This window comes from Onychomys torridus, chromosome X, assembly GCF_903995425.1.
Source record: "Onychomys torridus chromosome X, mOncTor1.1, whole genome shotgun sequence".
NCBI lineage: Eukaryota > Metazoa > Chordata > Mammalia > Rodentia > Cricetidae > Onychomys > Onychomys torridus.
Genome location: NC_050466.1, coordinates 50,860,929 through 50,876,970, shown reverse-complemented (window position 1 = coordinate 50,876,970; position 16,042 = coordinate 50,860,929). Strand labels below are relative to the sequence as shown.

General features: G+C 49.8%; 2 protein-coding genes across 2 annotated transcripts; both read left to right on the top strand.

The window, feature by feature from the left end:
• The first annotated feature begins 3,808 nt into the window (after positions 1-3,808).
• Positions 3,809-6,019, top strand: LOC118574826 (PWWP domain-containing DNA repair factor 3A-like). Its single transcript, XM_036175696.1, has one exon. It carries the CDS (start codon positions 3,986-3,988, stop codon positions 6,017-6,019), a length of 2,034 nt encoding a protein of 677 aa, XP_036031589.1. The 5' UTR covers positions 3,809-3,985.
• A 6,682-nt stretch (positions 6,020-12,701) lies between these two features.
• Positions 12,702-15,651, top strand: Pnma6a (PNMA family member 6A). The gene is made up of 3 exons (XM_036174431.1): positions 12,702-12,723; positions 13,170-13,195; positions 13,362-15,651. The coding sequence occupies exon 3, from the start codon at positions 13,424-13,426 to the stop codon at positions 14,579-14,581; it is 1,158 nt and encodes a 385-aa protein (XP_036030324.1). The 5' UTR covers positions 12,702-12,723; positions 13,170-13,195; positions 13,362-13,423; the 3' UTR covers positions 14,582-15,651.
• Positions 15,652-16,042: the final 391 nt, after the last annotated feature.

The window sequence follows — 16,042 nt, the reverse complement described above, 5'->3', positions numbered from 1 at the left end:
GCCATCTCTTGTCTTACCTTGTCCCAGACCCTCTATGGTCAAAGCCCCTGCACCAAGGCCCCCTGCACCCTGGAATGGCAGCATCACCTTCTGTAGTGTGTGTGCATGCTTTCTTTCATGTGTGTAGCTGTAGGGGGTGGTGGGGGAACTAGGTGACAGAGATGGAAGTGAACAGTCAGCCTCCTGGGTGGATTAGTACTTCCTGATTTCCACAGAGAACTGGCTAGTAGGAAAGAATTTTTTTTCTTTCTTCCCATGACACTGTGGTTGCCATGACAACGGGGACAAGCCATTCTTTCCTGGTTACAGATTCATTTGCGAAGGATACTCACAGAATGGAGAGGTGGAACCACTAGACAGACACGCAAAGCGCATAGGTAGGTGCCTGTAGCCAGCCTGAGTGAGTGTGAGCTGAGCCTGTGAGTGTGCTGTGGGAGCGTGCTGGCCCTTTCACGGGACAGGAAAGGTTCTCACTACTACTGTTTGAAGCGAAGCCCCAAGGACTGGCTGCTCGGCCAGCCCTGTCTCTTTGTCCTCAGGTGACTCTTCTTTGGTACCAGCTTTACCGTTTCAGGCCCTGAAAGCATGATCGCCAACCCACATAAACGGATGCCTCGTCTCTGTTTGGCGATGATTGTCACATGTGATCTTGACAGAATGACCCTGTTCATGTGACAGCACCTTACCCGAGATAGTTGTGGCTTGTGTTGTCTTGAGGGAGAGAAGCTGGAAGACATTTAAAGAGGAGGTAAATGGGGATGAGGACTGGCAGTTTCCTTGGAGGATTGAAGCCAAGGTCTCCAGGTCTCTTGGCCTGGAGGCCTGACACAGGAAGTAAGAAATGCCTCCAAAAGACAGCCACCTCCAAGCAGGCCACTAGTCACAGCTAGGCAGACTGAGGTAAAATCAGCACGGTATGAGCACCTGAGGAAGGGGCAGAGTTTGTTCCCTGGACAGGTATTAGTTTGTGTCCGGGTCTGAGCCTTTACTCTGCTCATGGTTGGGTTAAGCATCAGCTGGGTATTACAGGATGTGTAATTACAGGTTTCTTTCTGACCCACCAGCACATCATCGGGATCTCTGTGTATCTCTGTCCCTGTGCGTGAGCAATACTCTTTGTACCCTTCTTGCACCCTCTCATCAGACTGTCCCCTGTCTGTGTGTCTTACCACAGGGAGGAAAGCTATCTGGACGCTCCCATCTGGAGAAAATGTGACTAGACGTCGCACCCAGGGATTGTGTGCAAGTTCTTGATAGAAGGCCTTCTGGCACGGAGCCAAAGCATGTGTTGAGACAGAGATTTCAGGATTCTATCTTGCACACTTCTCTGTGCACCTCTGGGGAAGATAGTGCTTCTTTCATCGGAAAGGTAACTGTTGAAGGTGACCCCTGAAACGATGGAGGCGGGTGGCAATACTGACAATATTGAAGCAGGCTGTAGAAAATGTAAGGACTGTTCTATGCCCTGGAGCAATAGGCACGCACAGATGGAATACACACGCTGTGGAGAGTGTGGCCTGATCTGAGTGCAAACGTGTTTTCTTTATGACTGATACTTGGTATTCCCAGGTATATTTTCTAACTCCGGAAGTGTGTGAGGCTGAGAGCATCATGCTTGAGGGAAGCAGAAGCTCATGCAGGCCTGCCTGGCGTCAAAAGCTTGCATTCTATAAGTGTAGCTCGGGCATCCGTGGTTGCTAAGGGCACCAAGTGAGGGGTGGGCTCCCTTGTGCCCGAGGCGTGGTGCCTGGACATGGGGGCACATTGGGGCTTGATGGTGCTCATTCAGCCTTGCTGGAGGGCATGTGCTAGGAAGGTCCAGCAGAAGGCAGCCTGAAGTAACTGAGGCACCTATGTTTTCCTCTGTGTCCTCAAAAGACAGCTGTGGCCCAGGACTCCAGGGGGCTGGGTCAGAGAAGGCCAACCCTGTGAGATCACACAGATTCCTCAGAGGAAAGATTACTGCAGGTGATCCCTAAATTGGGCCCCAGGCTTCCACAGTACACATTTACTATTGCATCACCCAGCAGGTGTGGCCTGGTGACAGACCTAGGCTTCTTTGTGTAGACAGCCACTTTAGGCACTGTGAAATCAGATTCAAAGTCAGTAAGACTTGAATGGGAATAGGGCAGAAGGGCCACCGCACATTTACACAGTGACTAGGGAGCCAGAATGTAACACCAGGTGTTTATGGACACAGAGAGGGTGGGAGGGGGAGGACTGAGGGAATGATGTGAATATCATCTGCCTCCCATATTTCATATTTCTGTATGGTTGGGAATGCCTATGCATAAGCACTGGAGTCCCTAAGGGAGAGCTCAGTGCGCCCGCACTCACAGAAGGGACATGGGGTAACGGGAGTCCCAAAGAACAGCAGTGTCCTTTGGAAGCTGTGCCAGGAGCCCTGAGTCCACAGTGTTCTACCTCACTGTGCATGGTGGCGCCCAGGCAATGACAGAAACCACCTGCATCCTGGCATGAGCGGTGAGCAGCTGTGGCATGTGAGCCCTTCATGGTTCTACTGTGTTGTGGTCCTTCAAAGTGTGTGGTCCTTCTCGGCAAGCACAGTGGGCCTCTTCTGAGGATCAGACAGATGTGGGCTTTGTTTCCCGCATGCACGCACACACGCACACACGCACGCATGACATGCACACTGCTGACAGGAAACCACGGGCCCAAAAGGCAAGAGCAGTCAGGAAAGGAATAGACCCTGATACACACCTACTCACAGTGAGAAGAAAGGGATGAGATTCCACTGAGAAGCACATGGGGAAGGGACTGTGTGGAGAGGCAGAGCATGGAGGAACATGAACAGGAGGAGTGATGCCCTACAGATGAGATTGGACACCACTTCTGATTCAAAGCATGCCTTCTGGACTTAGGGATGGGCAAGTGACCATCCAAGGTCATCAAGCTAACTGCTTTGATTTCCTGTCTGTCTAAGACTTTGTGGATTAACGTTAGGGCACAGAGGTTGTGGGCAGGAGAGTTCTGTGGCCTGGGGTCTGTTGGTAGAACAGTGCCTATCACCAGCAGATATGGGTGTTCAGGGTCTACAGACTTGAGGTTGCAGCAGGAGGGTGGGCAATTCCAACAGAGACACTTACCCTGTTGCTCTCCATCTGACACTACAGAGTCTGCCAATTAGTAAGCATTTCTCCACAACGAAGTGCTTTCTATTGGGGGCTCTCCTTTGTGCCACGTGGACACTTGATCCCATTGCGAGGTCCAAGACGGAGTTGGGAACAAGAGATCGGAACCAAACTATGGGGAGGGGGTGCTGGGGGAGGGGTGAGGGACGCCAGAAGCTATGACAGTGATCTCAACCATCCTTACTTGCCATGTTATGCAAATCACCGTGAAGATTTCCCTACTCCCTTGCTCCTCAACCTGGTATCGCACTGGTGTGGAAGGCACGGGTGCACTAGGTGTCCACAAGCTTCCTGGGGTGGGGCAGAGTGGGATTAGCTCCCTAGGAAAGAGAACAATGAGGCTCCCTCCACCCCCAAGGAATCCCAGGGAGCCTCCAAGGTACTGGATAGGCAAGAAAATACACAAGCCATGTAAAGAAACTCACCTCTCCGGGAGGAAGTTCACCACCTCAGCCCCAGGTGGGGAACCGTGTGTTACACATCTGCTCTGGATCCTTCCATATCTTCTCCCGGATGCACCCTCAGCTCTGTGGAACAGACTTTGTGCACTCCCTTGCTTTCTCTCTCCTCGCCTCATTGAGCGGTTGCTTCTGTGTCCAGTAAAGGCTAATTCTTTCCTAACGCAGCTCTGCTTCCCTCTCCCACACTACAGGATACGCCCACATCCCTCTGAGCGAGGACGTCAGTTCAAGCTTGTCTACCAGATTCTGGAGGGAGGATAGCACCACAGGCAGGGGAGCCAGGCCAGGGACGACCAGCAGTCACAGTGCCCACCACAATCAAGGGAGTCAGTCACCCTGTCCCGATCAGCACAGCCCCAGAGTCCCATCACCATGGACTCTGCAGAGTATGTGCTCTGTGGCTGGAAGGGCCAGTTGTGGCCTGCAAGGGTGTTGTCCAGACCCGGGACCTCAGCCCATAGTAAGAGGAGAGGGGCATCTTTCCTGGAGGTCCAAATTCTGCCTGTGGGTGAGAAGACGAGAGTAAGGAGCACAGAGGCGAGGCCCCTAACCAAGTCTGAAACCGTAACCATCGCTTCCTTGGCAGGAAAGGAGTCACAGGGCAAAAGCTCGCCAAGGCAGACCAGGGCATACAGAAAAGCCCTCAAGGTGGCACTGGATGTTCTGGGTGAGGGAACCTGCTTGTATCAAGAAGGAAGGGCAGGTGGCCGAAGAACCAGCACAGCGGCGCCAAAGGTTCCAAAAGAGCAGGCCAGCTCCAGCCCACGCCAGCGCCTGCACCTCCGAGGGCGCAACCAGAAAGGCCAAGGGCTCTCCCACAGGAGTCCTGGGAAGCGGGGCCGCCCGGGACCTGTGTTGATGGGCTCACCGAATATGCCTGCAGTGCAAGGGGGGAAAGCCCGGGCACACAGTGCTGTTGGGCACGCTCACTTTGAAATGCAAGGAAACATGCTAAGACGCACCAGAGTGTGGCCAGGTTCCTGCAAGACACCAGCAGGAAATGCTGGTGATAATCTCGGCAAGAGAAAGCTGAGCACATCCAAGCTCAGGTCTTTGAGTGCCCCGGCCTCCAAGGAGGGTGCCCGGGATAAAAATGAGCAGCAGCAGGCTGCCTCTGGGCCACCGAGGTGCGGCGGCCTGGAGATCCGGGCTATTGGAGCCCAAAGGAAGACCACCCTCTCAGAGAACAAGGAGGACCCCGGCCGGGGAACCCCGAAGCCGGACACAAAGGGAGCATCGGCAGCCTGCATGCCTCCAATCCCGAGGCTACGAAGATCTCTCCGCATTGCTGGCCGGAAGAGGAAGATCCATGTGCTGTGTGCACAATGCGGGCTCCCAGAATTGGAAACTAAGGTGCGCTCAAAGGTAACTAACACCAGGGGCAAGAGGAGAGCGGCTGGAGTTCAAGGAGCCCGCCAAGCCACCAACGTGGCTTCTGCTCAGGAGCCGAGTACCATCGAACGAGGGATGCTGGTCTGGTTCAAATTTCAGGACCTTCCTTTCTGGCCGGCGGTGGTCAAGAGTGTCAGCAAAAACGACAAGATGGCAAGGGTGCTGTTGATCGAGGGCAACATGCAGTTTGAGCACAGGGGTGTCAGAGTCCCTCTCCGCAAGCTGAAGCACCTGGACTGTGGAGCAAAATTATCGCTCCTGAGGAGAGCCAGCAGAGTGTACAGCCAGGGCATCAACTGGTGCCTCTCGGTGATTGACCACTACAGAGAGGACCTGGCCTGCGGCTCCTTCCTGGGCTCCTTTATGGACTACTACACCTCCCAAGCCAGTTATCCGCTAAGGAGAGCCATCCAAGAGGGCGACCTGCACATTGATTTCCCCAAGGTGAGCTATGCCGACTTGGAAGATTGGGAGGAGGAGACAGGCCTGGGTGGGAAGGGGCCCTGCAAGAAACTCCTGCCTGACCGCATGAGGGCCGCTTGGGACAGAGCCAACCAGAAGCTAGTAGACTTCATCGTGAAGAGAAAGGGGGCCGACCAGCATCTGCTGGACATTGTGAAGGGCAGGAAACCGTCCAGGTGGCTGGACGACCTTTGGAAATCAAAGAGGGAAGTCTTCTGCATTGAGACCTACCTGGAGGATGAGGACCAGTTGCATCTTGTGGCCAGACATTTGCAAGAAATATCCAAGGAAGCAGACGAGGCCCTGCTCTCACTGGCAAGAGGAGACAAAGTCCGGTTTACCATGGAGGTTCTTCTTCCAGAAGCAATCATCTGCTCCATCGCTGCCCTGGATGAGCTCAGCTACAAGGAGGCAGAAGAGAAGTACCTGCGTGGCCCACCTGTGCACTACCGTGAAAAAGAGCTCTTTGACAAGACCATCCTAAAGGCTGCCCGGAAGAGGTCAGCAGCCAGGGTTCGGGCTGCCAGGGACCCCTCTGCACCCACTCCTTAGAAGGGAGCTTCCTCCTTTCAGCCATCACCCCTGCAGCTCCACCTCCCAAAGAGGACCATCTGGGAGACTCTGGGGCTTGCCATGGCCACTGTGAGAGCTCCTCACTGCATACATGCCCCCCCTCCCCCCCGAAATAAATGTTCATGTCCGTGTTTGACGGTGCAGATGTCCACATCGGCTCGACAATTCCTGTTAGCTTCAGGCCAGGCCTAGCCCTCTTTAGCCTGTGCCCAAGCGTGGAGAAGTCCCGTGAGATTGCCTCTCTGGAACGTCACCAGCCATGGGTGGAGCATTAGCTAGTTATGCACAGCCTTGCACTCTCTGCATGGACTCCACGCACCCAGACAGCACACCAGGTCCCTGATGACACTGTGTCTCTCTCTGTCCTCTCTAGGGTGCTATGGATGGGGCCGGATTCCACTGTTTTCTCCATTACCTCGTTCTTGCTCACTCACGTTGAAGGAGAGGAACAGATGTGTGCTTTGAGGCTGTGCTTTAAAGCCAAAGAAGGAGTTGGAAATATTGTGACCTTGGAGATAGCCTGATTTCAAAGAACTTACACACACTCTCTCTGTGTCTCTGTCTGTCTGTCTGTCTGTCTGTCTGTCTGTCTCTCCTCTCTCTCTCTCTCTCTCTCTCTCTCTCTCTCTCTCTCTCTGTGTGTGTGTGTGTGTGTGTGTGTGTGTGTGTGTGTGTGTGTGTGTGATAGGTCAGAATCTGGTGTCTTCTTTAGTTATTCCCTCTCTAGTTTCTGAAACAGGATCTCTGGATCTGTTGCCTGCTCACGGATTGTGCTAGAATGACTGGCCAGGCAGGTATTTTTGATCCTCCTTTCTCTCTCTCCCTGGTGCTGAGATTAAACGTACCTGTCCATATACCTTTTTTTTTTTTTTTACATGAGTACTGGGTAATGAACTCAGGGTGTCACCTCATGCAGGAAGCACTTTATATTCTCAGCCATCCTCTGCTCCCCAGAGACTTCATACTCTTAATGATAAAGATTTGGCAACCTAGTGGGCTGACTCTCTGCAGCAAACATCAGTATCCCAGCTTTTCTCACATTTCAGAGATCAGAGACTTGTGCTGCTTGCAGGAAAGGGAGGGAACTAACATTCCTTGGAGTCACTGACACCTGGGGTAAACATGGATGAGAGACAGCCCTGCCATATCTCCCAGAAGCTCCTGTTTTCCCCATCTTGAATCACAGTCCATGACATGTTTTGGTGACAGGGAACTGAATTGGTGCCTAAGTGGACTCTCAAGTACAACCTTATAGGTGCCTGCGTCCACTCTCCTATTGTTCTCGCCTGAATCTCTGAGTTCTGTAAAATGTAGTTTCTTTTGGTATTGATATTTTGCTTTATTCTGTTATGGTCATTTAGAATATAGGACACTTTATCTATGTTTATGGTTGCTTTAGGTTTACCCTCTGTCTTAATGTGTGTTCACTTTTGCCAAATGTCCATCAGGTGCAGTGAGTATTCTTGCCCTTCAGTTGGAACATTCTTTCATGTCCTTCTAATTAATAATGGTATTTAATTTCAGTTTTCCCCGTTTATTTTTAATCCAGATGACCTCTCTATTGGTGGGCATGGGGTTTGAAATCACCCACTATCAGCATAGTGGTTTTTCATTGTGGGTTTACATTTTTCCATCAAATTGTGTATACCTATATTTGGTGCATATATTTTTAGGTTTGTGTTTTCCTCTCAACTTATTGTTCCATTGATAAGAATGAAGGAATCTTCTTTGTCTCTCCTCTTCTGGGATAGAACTTTATTTTGTGTTATATTAAAATAGCCATACCTGTATTTTTTAGAGGCAACAAAATAATGGCTCCTATTTTCCAATTCAGTATATTCATCTGCATCTTTTTCATGGAGAACTGAGACTACTAATATAGAGAGTTGGCTTTTTTAAAGATATGTATTAATTCCTTCATTTTGTTTATTTGTGTTGTTTACTTTGACATATTTTGTTTGACTCTCCTGTTATTATTTATGCTCCAACAGTGGCCTCTTTGATGTATTTATCCTTTATTTCTGATGAGAATATTCCTTTTAGTATCTTCAGTAGAGATGACTTAGTGTCCACAAGTTCCATTCGTCTATTTTTATCATGAAAAATAATTAATTTTCCTTTTATTTTGATAGGTAATTTTGCTGAGTATAGTAGGTTTGGCAGTTGTGGTCTTGTAGAGCTTGTAATACGTCTGTGCAGACCTTCTGGTTTTAAATATTTCTATTAAATAATCAGATGTTATTCTTTCTGATGGGCCTGCCCATATAAGTGACTTTATTATTCTTTCTTCCATACCCTTTCTTTTGTCTGTGATTTTAGTGTTTTTACCATAATATATAATAGGGGGTTCTTTTCTTTTCTTGTCTGTTTGATGTTCTGTAGGTTTCTTGTGTACCTACAAGATGTGTATCTCTCTTTCTAGATTTTGGAAGCTTTCTTTTATGATTTTATTGAAAATATTTTCTATTGCTTTGGTGCAGAATGCCCTTAATTTGAAGATTTACTCCTTTCATGGCGTTTCATAACTCTTACATGTTCTATTAAGGAATGATCTAATTCCTCTACCTTGTCCTCCAGCTTGATACTCTTTTTCCTCATGTCTAATTCATTGATGAGGCTTTCCACCAAGCTATTAATTCGTCTAGTTGAGTTTTCATGTTCAGTATCATTTCAGTTTGGTTTGTCTTCAGCACTTATATCTCTTTGCTGAAATCTATTTTCGTATCTTTGATTGACTTCCTCGTTGCATTCAGCTCTGTGTCTTTCTCTTGGAGTACATTAATGGTTTCTTTGAGTTATTTTAATATAGTTAAAATCATTCTTCTGAATTATTTGTCTATAAGTTCTTACAAATTGTTCTTACTGAGACCCTTTACTATGAGATCAGTAATTTTTGGGGAAAGTATGTTATCTTGGAATTTTTGTGTTGATTTGTTTTTGTGCTGGACTTGTGCATCTGGAGTTGGTTTGTTGGCTGAGTTTCTTTTTTAAAATTTTTAAATTCACATTGCCTTTCTTCTTTCAGTGGTGGTGTTTACAATGTTCACAAGAGGACTCATTCATAGTAATATTGAGGTGTGGTTTTCCTCTGTGACACTGATATTTAGGCCAGAGTCTTTATGTCTAGTCTTTCTCCTGTGGGTTGTAGAGTCTGTCCTATGGGTCTTGCCCTGGGTCAGATCTGGTCCCTACCTTGGGTCTGCAGCTTCCTTTGAAGCAGCAGCAAGATGTGCATTCCCATCACATATGGGGGACTCCAGTCCTTATTCTGGGTCAACGGCTTCCTCTGCTGCTGGGAGATGACAAGACCAACATTCACATCAGTTCTGGTATCCACCTTCTTCCAGTATGACATCATTTAAATTAAACTAAGTGTTCAGCAACCCTATCCCCCAATAAGGTCACATTCTGAGGTAATAAGAGCCAGAGACTTCCTCTTAAGAGTGTGGATTTGTGGGAAATTGAATCTACAGCACCCAGGAATCCAGGACCATGGAGTCTCCATCAGATGACTGGCACAGAAGCCTGAGCGTTCGGGTAAAGACCTCTTTCTTGCAAGATGTTGCCTTGTTCACGAATGTTGGCTGACTCCTGAAGCACCACACAACCCCACGAGCCAAAAGGGCAAGCCAGGCAGACCATGTAGGTTGGTAAGCTGAGCTAGAGGGAACAAGGGCCCTTGGGTTACATGTCCATGACGCCAGTCTGGACTATCAGGCTGCCACGTCCATTTGTGCTGCTGTAACAAAATACCTGAGACAGATTAACTTACATTAAAAGTATAAATTTACCTCTTACAATTTTGGATGTCGGGTCACTCACTCCTGCTTAGTTTGAGAATCTATCCAGATGGTCTTCAAGGCAAGCTCAATCCACCACTGATTCCCCGTGAGCTTGAAGCTAGCTAAATTGTATCATCCATCATCTTATCTCTCTGGTATCTTCATTCCCCACAGAGTCTCCTCCCTCTCTCCTTCTCCCCCCACCGTGTGTGTGTGTGTGTGTGTGTGTGTGTGTGTGTGTGTGTGTGTGTGGTGTGGTGTGTGTGTGTGTGCGCGTGCCTGTTGACCATTGGCTCCTACAACCTAGAAGAAAGACTCACTTGTTATTCTAGGCAACTTGATCCTGCAAGGCTCCTTTTGGTAAGGGCACCTGCTTGCTTTCCAGGAGGGAGTACTTAATGCTTAAAAGCAGAGACCTATCCATCATTTATCTGGTGATGACATGTGAATAAGTGCTACTAATATGGATAGAGGAAGATAGGGGGTCAGAGTACTGGCATGAAGAGTAGGACACCAAGCTAGGAACTATGGAATAGAATGGCAGTCCGTGGCCATAGTTGATAGCTTCTGGTGGTGGGAGAGATTTGGAGGTGAGAAACAAAGGAAAGGGGAGGAAGTTTCCTGCTGCCTTTGCTCAAATAACCTGGTAGAAGGCAGAGCCATTTGTACAGATGTGGGAAGCCCAGGAAAAGTGCAGGTATGCAAAGGTGCTTGAAGCACCCTAGTTGAAATAACTGAATTATTAAATGTCTGAGGGGCATCCAAATGGACAGTCTGATACACATGGGCAGAACTGGAGAAGGGATCATGACCAGCACAGAACATCTCTGGAAAGAATGTCCATGACCTGCAGCTAGGAGACCACCCACACTATATTATATTGAGGTCCAAACAAAGGAAGAGGAAGAGGAGAAGGAGGTGAGGTGAGGTAGAAGGATAACTTCAACTGAAAGGCAGGAAAAGAGGCAGGGGGTCAGCTCAAATGCAGGAAGGGGTGTCCCAGAAGCCAAGAAAGGAAAGGTAGACAAAGAAAAGCTACTAACTGCTGAGAGATAGAGATGTTGGGTACAGAGAAGAGACAAAGGAAAAACAGCTGAGGTGTCACAACCCATGCCCTAGTGTAGAGGGAGGAAAATGAGCCTATAGAGAGGCAAAGCCCTCACTTGGAGAGAAGGAAGAGAGGGAAAGAGGGAAAGGAGAAACAAGCCTAAAAACAGGGGAAATGTGTTGATAATCTGTTTGCGAGCTCACTGGGCCAGTTGGTAGCACTAGATCATCCTGCATATTTATGTTCCCAAGGGAGTGCCTTCTCTGGGGAAAAACCCAGGAAAATTACACCCAAACCAAGAAGGAAGACAAGGTATTTATTGTATGAGCCATGACAGGTCAAACAAGGAATTTCAGTAGACAGAAATTTTTACATCAGACATTAGCAGCAGTAACTGGCCAGCATGAGAACAGGCAGTTTGGGCCCTGGAGGTTGAGTAAGGGAGGGATTAGATGCTTTAGACCAATTGAGAAAGTTGGGTTGTAACAGAAGACTTACAATTCTTTTTTTTTTTCCCCCAAAGCACTTGCCGCCTTCAGGCTGTGGATAATCATAGTAGGAATCACAGGGGCAAGAAAGAGAACTGCACGTGACAAACTAAAGACCAAGTGTGTGAGGTCAAGTTGAATGTAACCTGTTTTGGGCAATGGTTGCATATACACAATGAGAATGCCTTCAGCTTTGATGCTAGAAACTTTCTCCTGAAAACGGGCCAAAGACTTGTCTGAAACTCTGTTTTGAGCCAGGGTAGCACAGCTCTGAGGGGATGTCTACCCCAGCCAGCAGAAGATACGGGGCAGGGGAGGGACTGACTGATGGTAAAACACATAGGGAGGCTTTTGGGATTTAGGCCACCCATGCCACCTTCCACACCAAGAGAGTCCTGTCCCAGAGCCTGGAAGGCTATTGACACAGCGGGCAGGGAAAAGTTGAGCACCTCACTGCCATCACAGTGCTTCTTCCTACATGAATTTAGGCAGAATTCCCAAATACTATAAACTTTTCTGCAACAAGAATGGGCAGGGACTGGCCCAAAGACAGCCAGTAAGATACAAGTCCAAGGGTTTGGGCTTCAAATCTCAAAAGCAGCTTTTCAAGAACCTGGATATACAGCAGGCAGAGCAGAAAAGGCCTGCCTGATGCTGGACCACCCTCCTGTGAGCTGGCCACAGGCACCAAGGGCAGCAAAGCATGCAGGCCCCACGTCACCCAGAGCATGCCTACAGCGTCACCCAGATGGTGCATGCTCCGTGGGGAGTGGTGGGATGGGGTGTGTGCGCTCATGTGGTATCCATTTCAGGGACTCTACCTAGACCAGGTGTAGCTTGCCCAGCTCTGTCATTGGACTAGGTCCAGATAGGGACTCACCAGGGGAAAAAGCCTCAGAGCCCCTGATCCCTGGCCTTGATCAGGAGACAAAGCTGGAGGGGGAGCCGCAGCTTTCTGATGCCCTTCTGTGGAAAGACCCCTGAGCACTCACTCTGTGTTCCCTGAGCCAGTGGCATAGATGTACGATGGGGGAGGGGTCAGCAGCAGGTGACGTCGCCAGCGGCCAGCCCATTGACATCACCAGAGTTCCCAGGTTGCCAAGGGCTTGGCGACAGCCTTGTCTTGTGATCTTCCTGCGCCAATGGCCTGGCTGGCTTGCTCACGGAGGACGTAGGAGGGTCTGTGCTCCAGCCCCAAGTCCGCACTGCAGAGAGCAGTGTTAAGCTTGCGCCCACACTGTTGTTCGTGAGCGCACAACTATAATGCTAGAAAGAGCAAGGGAGCTGGCTGGCGAGAGAACCTGGGGAGCAGCCGGGGGCATCCTTGCTGTGAGACCAAAGGAGGAAGGATCCTGCTCCTAGGAGGTACCAAATCCTGGAAGGGTACTACTAGCCCTGACAAACACCGCCCTAACCCACAGGCCTACCTGAGTTGGACTGCAGGGAGATACTGGGCTGGGGAAGGCCTGTGCCTGAGGCATGGGGTGGTATGCAGAAGCATCGTCTAAGGCAGTGTTTCTCCACATTCCTAATGCTATGGCCCTTTAATACAATTCCTCATGTTGTGGTGACCCCCAACCATAAATTACTTTCGTTGCCACTTTATACCTGTAATTTTGCTACTGTTATGAATAGTAATGTAGATATCTGTGTTTCCCAGTGGTCTTGGGAGACCCCCGTGAAAAGGTCTTTCGACCTGAAGGGTTGCGACCCATAGGTTGAGAACCTCATCTCTAGGGCTAGTGGACGGGAAGGTGCGGGGGTGGGGAGGAGTGGACATTAACCTCCTCTCTCCCTGTTTTTGTTTACAGGCTGTGGAGACCTAGGCTGGTCTCAAGTGAGTGCTAGCCTAGGTTCCTGTCCCAACCTGACCTGCTTCTGGGGAAACTGTTTCCTGCTCCTAGTGTGAGCCTTGCCAAAATTTCAGGTTATGGCGGTGGAGATGCTACAGGACTGGTGCAGGTGGATGGGTGTCAGTGCTCATAGGGGCCTGCTTATCCTAGGCATCCCGGAGGACTGCAGTGAAGCTGAATTCCAAGAGTCCCTGGAGGCTGCCCTGTGGCCCATGGGCCACTTTACTGTCCTGGGCAAAGTATTTCGTGAGGAGGATAATGCCACTGCAGCCCTGGTTGAGCTTGACCGGGAAGTCAACTCTGCTTTGGTCCCAAGGGAAATCCTAGGTACTCGGGGACCCTGGAACGTGGTCTTTGTGCCCCGTTGCTCCACCGAAGAGCTTCTTGGTCATGTTTTTCACTTCTTGGAGCAACAGGGGCAGACGGTGGATAGTATACCTGGAGCCCTGGGCCTGGAGCTGGACAGAGTATGCAGGCTCCAGTCAGTTAGTCAGGCAATCCAGCCCTGGGTGGAGACCTTGCAGTACCAGAGCTTGGGTGTGTTTTCTGGGAGGATTCAGCCAGCCCCTGGGGAGGAATACTTTGAGGCCTGGCTAGACCACACCACTGACATGTTTCAGGTATGGCAAAGGGTCCCAGAAAGGGAGAAGAGGAGACGATTGCTGGAGGGCCTGCGAGGGACTGCTCTGTACCTTGTACATGGGCTGTTAGCAGAGAATCCAGCAAGGACTGCAGAGGACTGCCTAGAGGCCCTGACCCGGGTATTTGGAGACAATGAATCTCAGGCCACCATCCGAATGAAGTGTCTGACTGCTCAACAGCAGTCAGATGAGCAGCTCTCTGCCTTTGTGTTAAGGCTAGAAGTCCTGCTGCAGAAAGCCATCCAGAAGGGGGCTCTAGAGAGAACCTGCACTGATGATGTCCGCCTGAGGCAGGTGCTCACCAGGGCTAACCTGAATGAGCCTCTGGATGAAGCTCTGAGGAGGCTGAGAATGATCGGGAGGTCTCCAACTTTCCTGGAGTTGTTGGGGCTCATAAGGGAGTCAGAGGAATGGGAGGCAAGACTAGCCAGCAACATGGAAGCCCAGGTGGAGAATGAAGCTGGTGATCTGGCTCCTGCCTGGGCTGATGACAGAGTCAATGCAAAGGCAGAAGATGAGAATGTGGAGAAAGAGGAAGATGAGGTGGAGGAGCAGGCAGAGGACGAGGTTGAGGAGGAGACAGAAGACCATAACCCAGACCACGGCCCTGTGGACCCAAGCCAGGCAGGACCTGATGAGCCCCCTGGGGCTCCCACTCCAGCCCAGATGGGCAGTACTCCTAGAGAGTGCCCAGGAGGGCCTGGCTGGGTGCCGAGCAGCCTTGCCTAGGCAGGGGGACATAAAGCAGAGGATTCCTTCCTGTACCAGCCTAGAAGTATTACTGAAGGGTCAGCCCCAGAGTAGAGGAGAGGGCCTGCAGATAGCTGCTATACCCCCTGGCCTGGGAGATATTAGAGGGGAAGAGTCTATTAAAAGGATCCTGACAGCCTGGCTCTTCTACCCAGTCAGCATCCCCAGGCAGGCTTATGAAACTGCCTTTGGAATCTCATCCTTATCTGTTCTACTCACAGTGACCAGCTACTCAGTGAGTATGCATTTTCATACTAGCTCTCCCATCCATCACACCCTAGGCAAAGTGTATCAGTCCCAGATAGGTGAAAGCCCTGAACCACCCAGCTAGCTACCACCAGAGTCCCAGCTTGTGCTGTGAATTTCCATGCCAGCCAAGGCCCCGTTTGCTCTGCTTATTACTCATGTTGTGTATTTCTGGTCAGCTTTCTTGATATACTTGTAGGCCAGCCACTTGCTGCTTGTTCCCTACAGATGTGTGTGTTCTTACCTGAGAAGGTCCTCCACAGAGATCCCAAGCCAAGCCCTTGGAACCAGCAAAAAGGATGGGTGATGACAATTAGGGACTGGCTGATGCTCATCTTGTGACTGATTTCAACCTGGGGTGGGCACGAAGCCCTGGACTAAGGATGGGTGTGATCTGACAACCAAGATTTAATGTTCCACCCTTGCTGTTACTTGTGACACCAGTTCTTCAGTTTGGTGAGATGTTCCTTTCTGTGCTTTCCAGTGTCCAGTGACTGTCTTATGCCAGAATAATTCAGGACCACTGAGCAATGGGTGATTCTTCTAGAGTGTTCCCCAAAAGAGAGAACATTTCCAGATGCCATCATCCTGGAAAGAGGCATATCAGGGGTCTCTGGAAAGGAAGAAGCTGAGGCAAGTAGGCCTTAGTGTAGCAAGCAGATGAGGTCCTTCCTCATGAATTGCAGAGTGGGACAAGGTGGGACCTGTGGCCTCTAGCAGCTGTGGGGAATTTCTGTGCTGTCATCCCCTTGCCCTCAATGGCTTCAGTAAATGTATCTGTTCAATAAATTTAATGGATGTTACAGTTGTATCCTGCTTTTTCTGGGCTTGGGCTGGGCTGGAGCAAGATTGGTATACGTGCAGGGCAGGGACATGAAGGGCTGTGTGTGTGGAGGTGGGCAGGGTGCTTGGGTTAATAAGAGCAGGCCGACCAGTCGCTGGTGGGTGTGTCGGGGCAGTGGCTATCTGGCTTTCAGGGGGAAGGCACTCCAGGATGACAAGAGATAGGGCTAAGTCAGTTATGTGCTCAAGTGAGGCTATGGGGCATCAAGCAAGGCTTGACTGTCGGGTGTTTCAGTTAGAAAAGCATTCTCATAGGACTCAAATGCCATTTTCTTTTCACTAAAGTATAGAAAAAAGAAAACTAAAAAAAAAAAAAATCCATGGAGCCACAAAAGGCCCTAAATAGCCAAA

Bases quoted from the DNA above. Each gene is read 5' to 3' on its own strand.
- Pnma6a (XM_036174431.1), top strand. From the start codon at position 13,424: ATGGGCCACTTTACTGTCCTGGGCAAAGTATTTCGTGAGGAGGATAAT.
- LOC118574826 (XM_036175696.1), top strand. From the start codon at position 3,986: ATGGACTCTGCAGAGTATGTGCTCTGTGGCTGGAAGGGCCAGTTGTGG.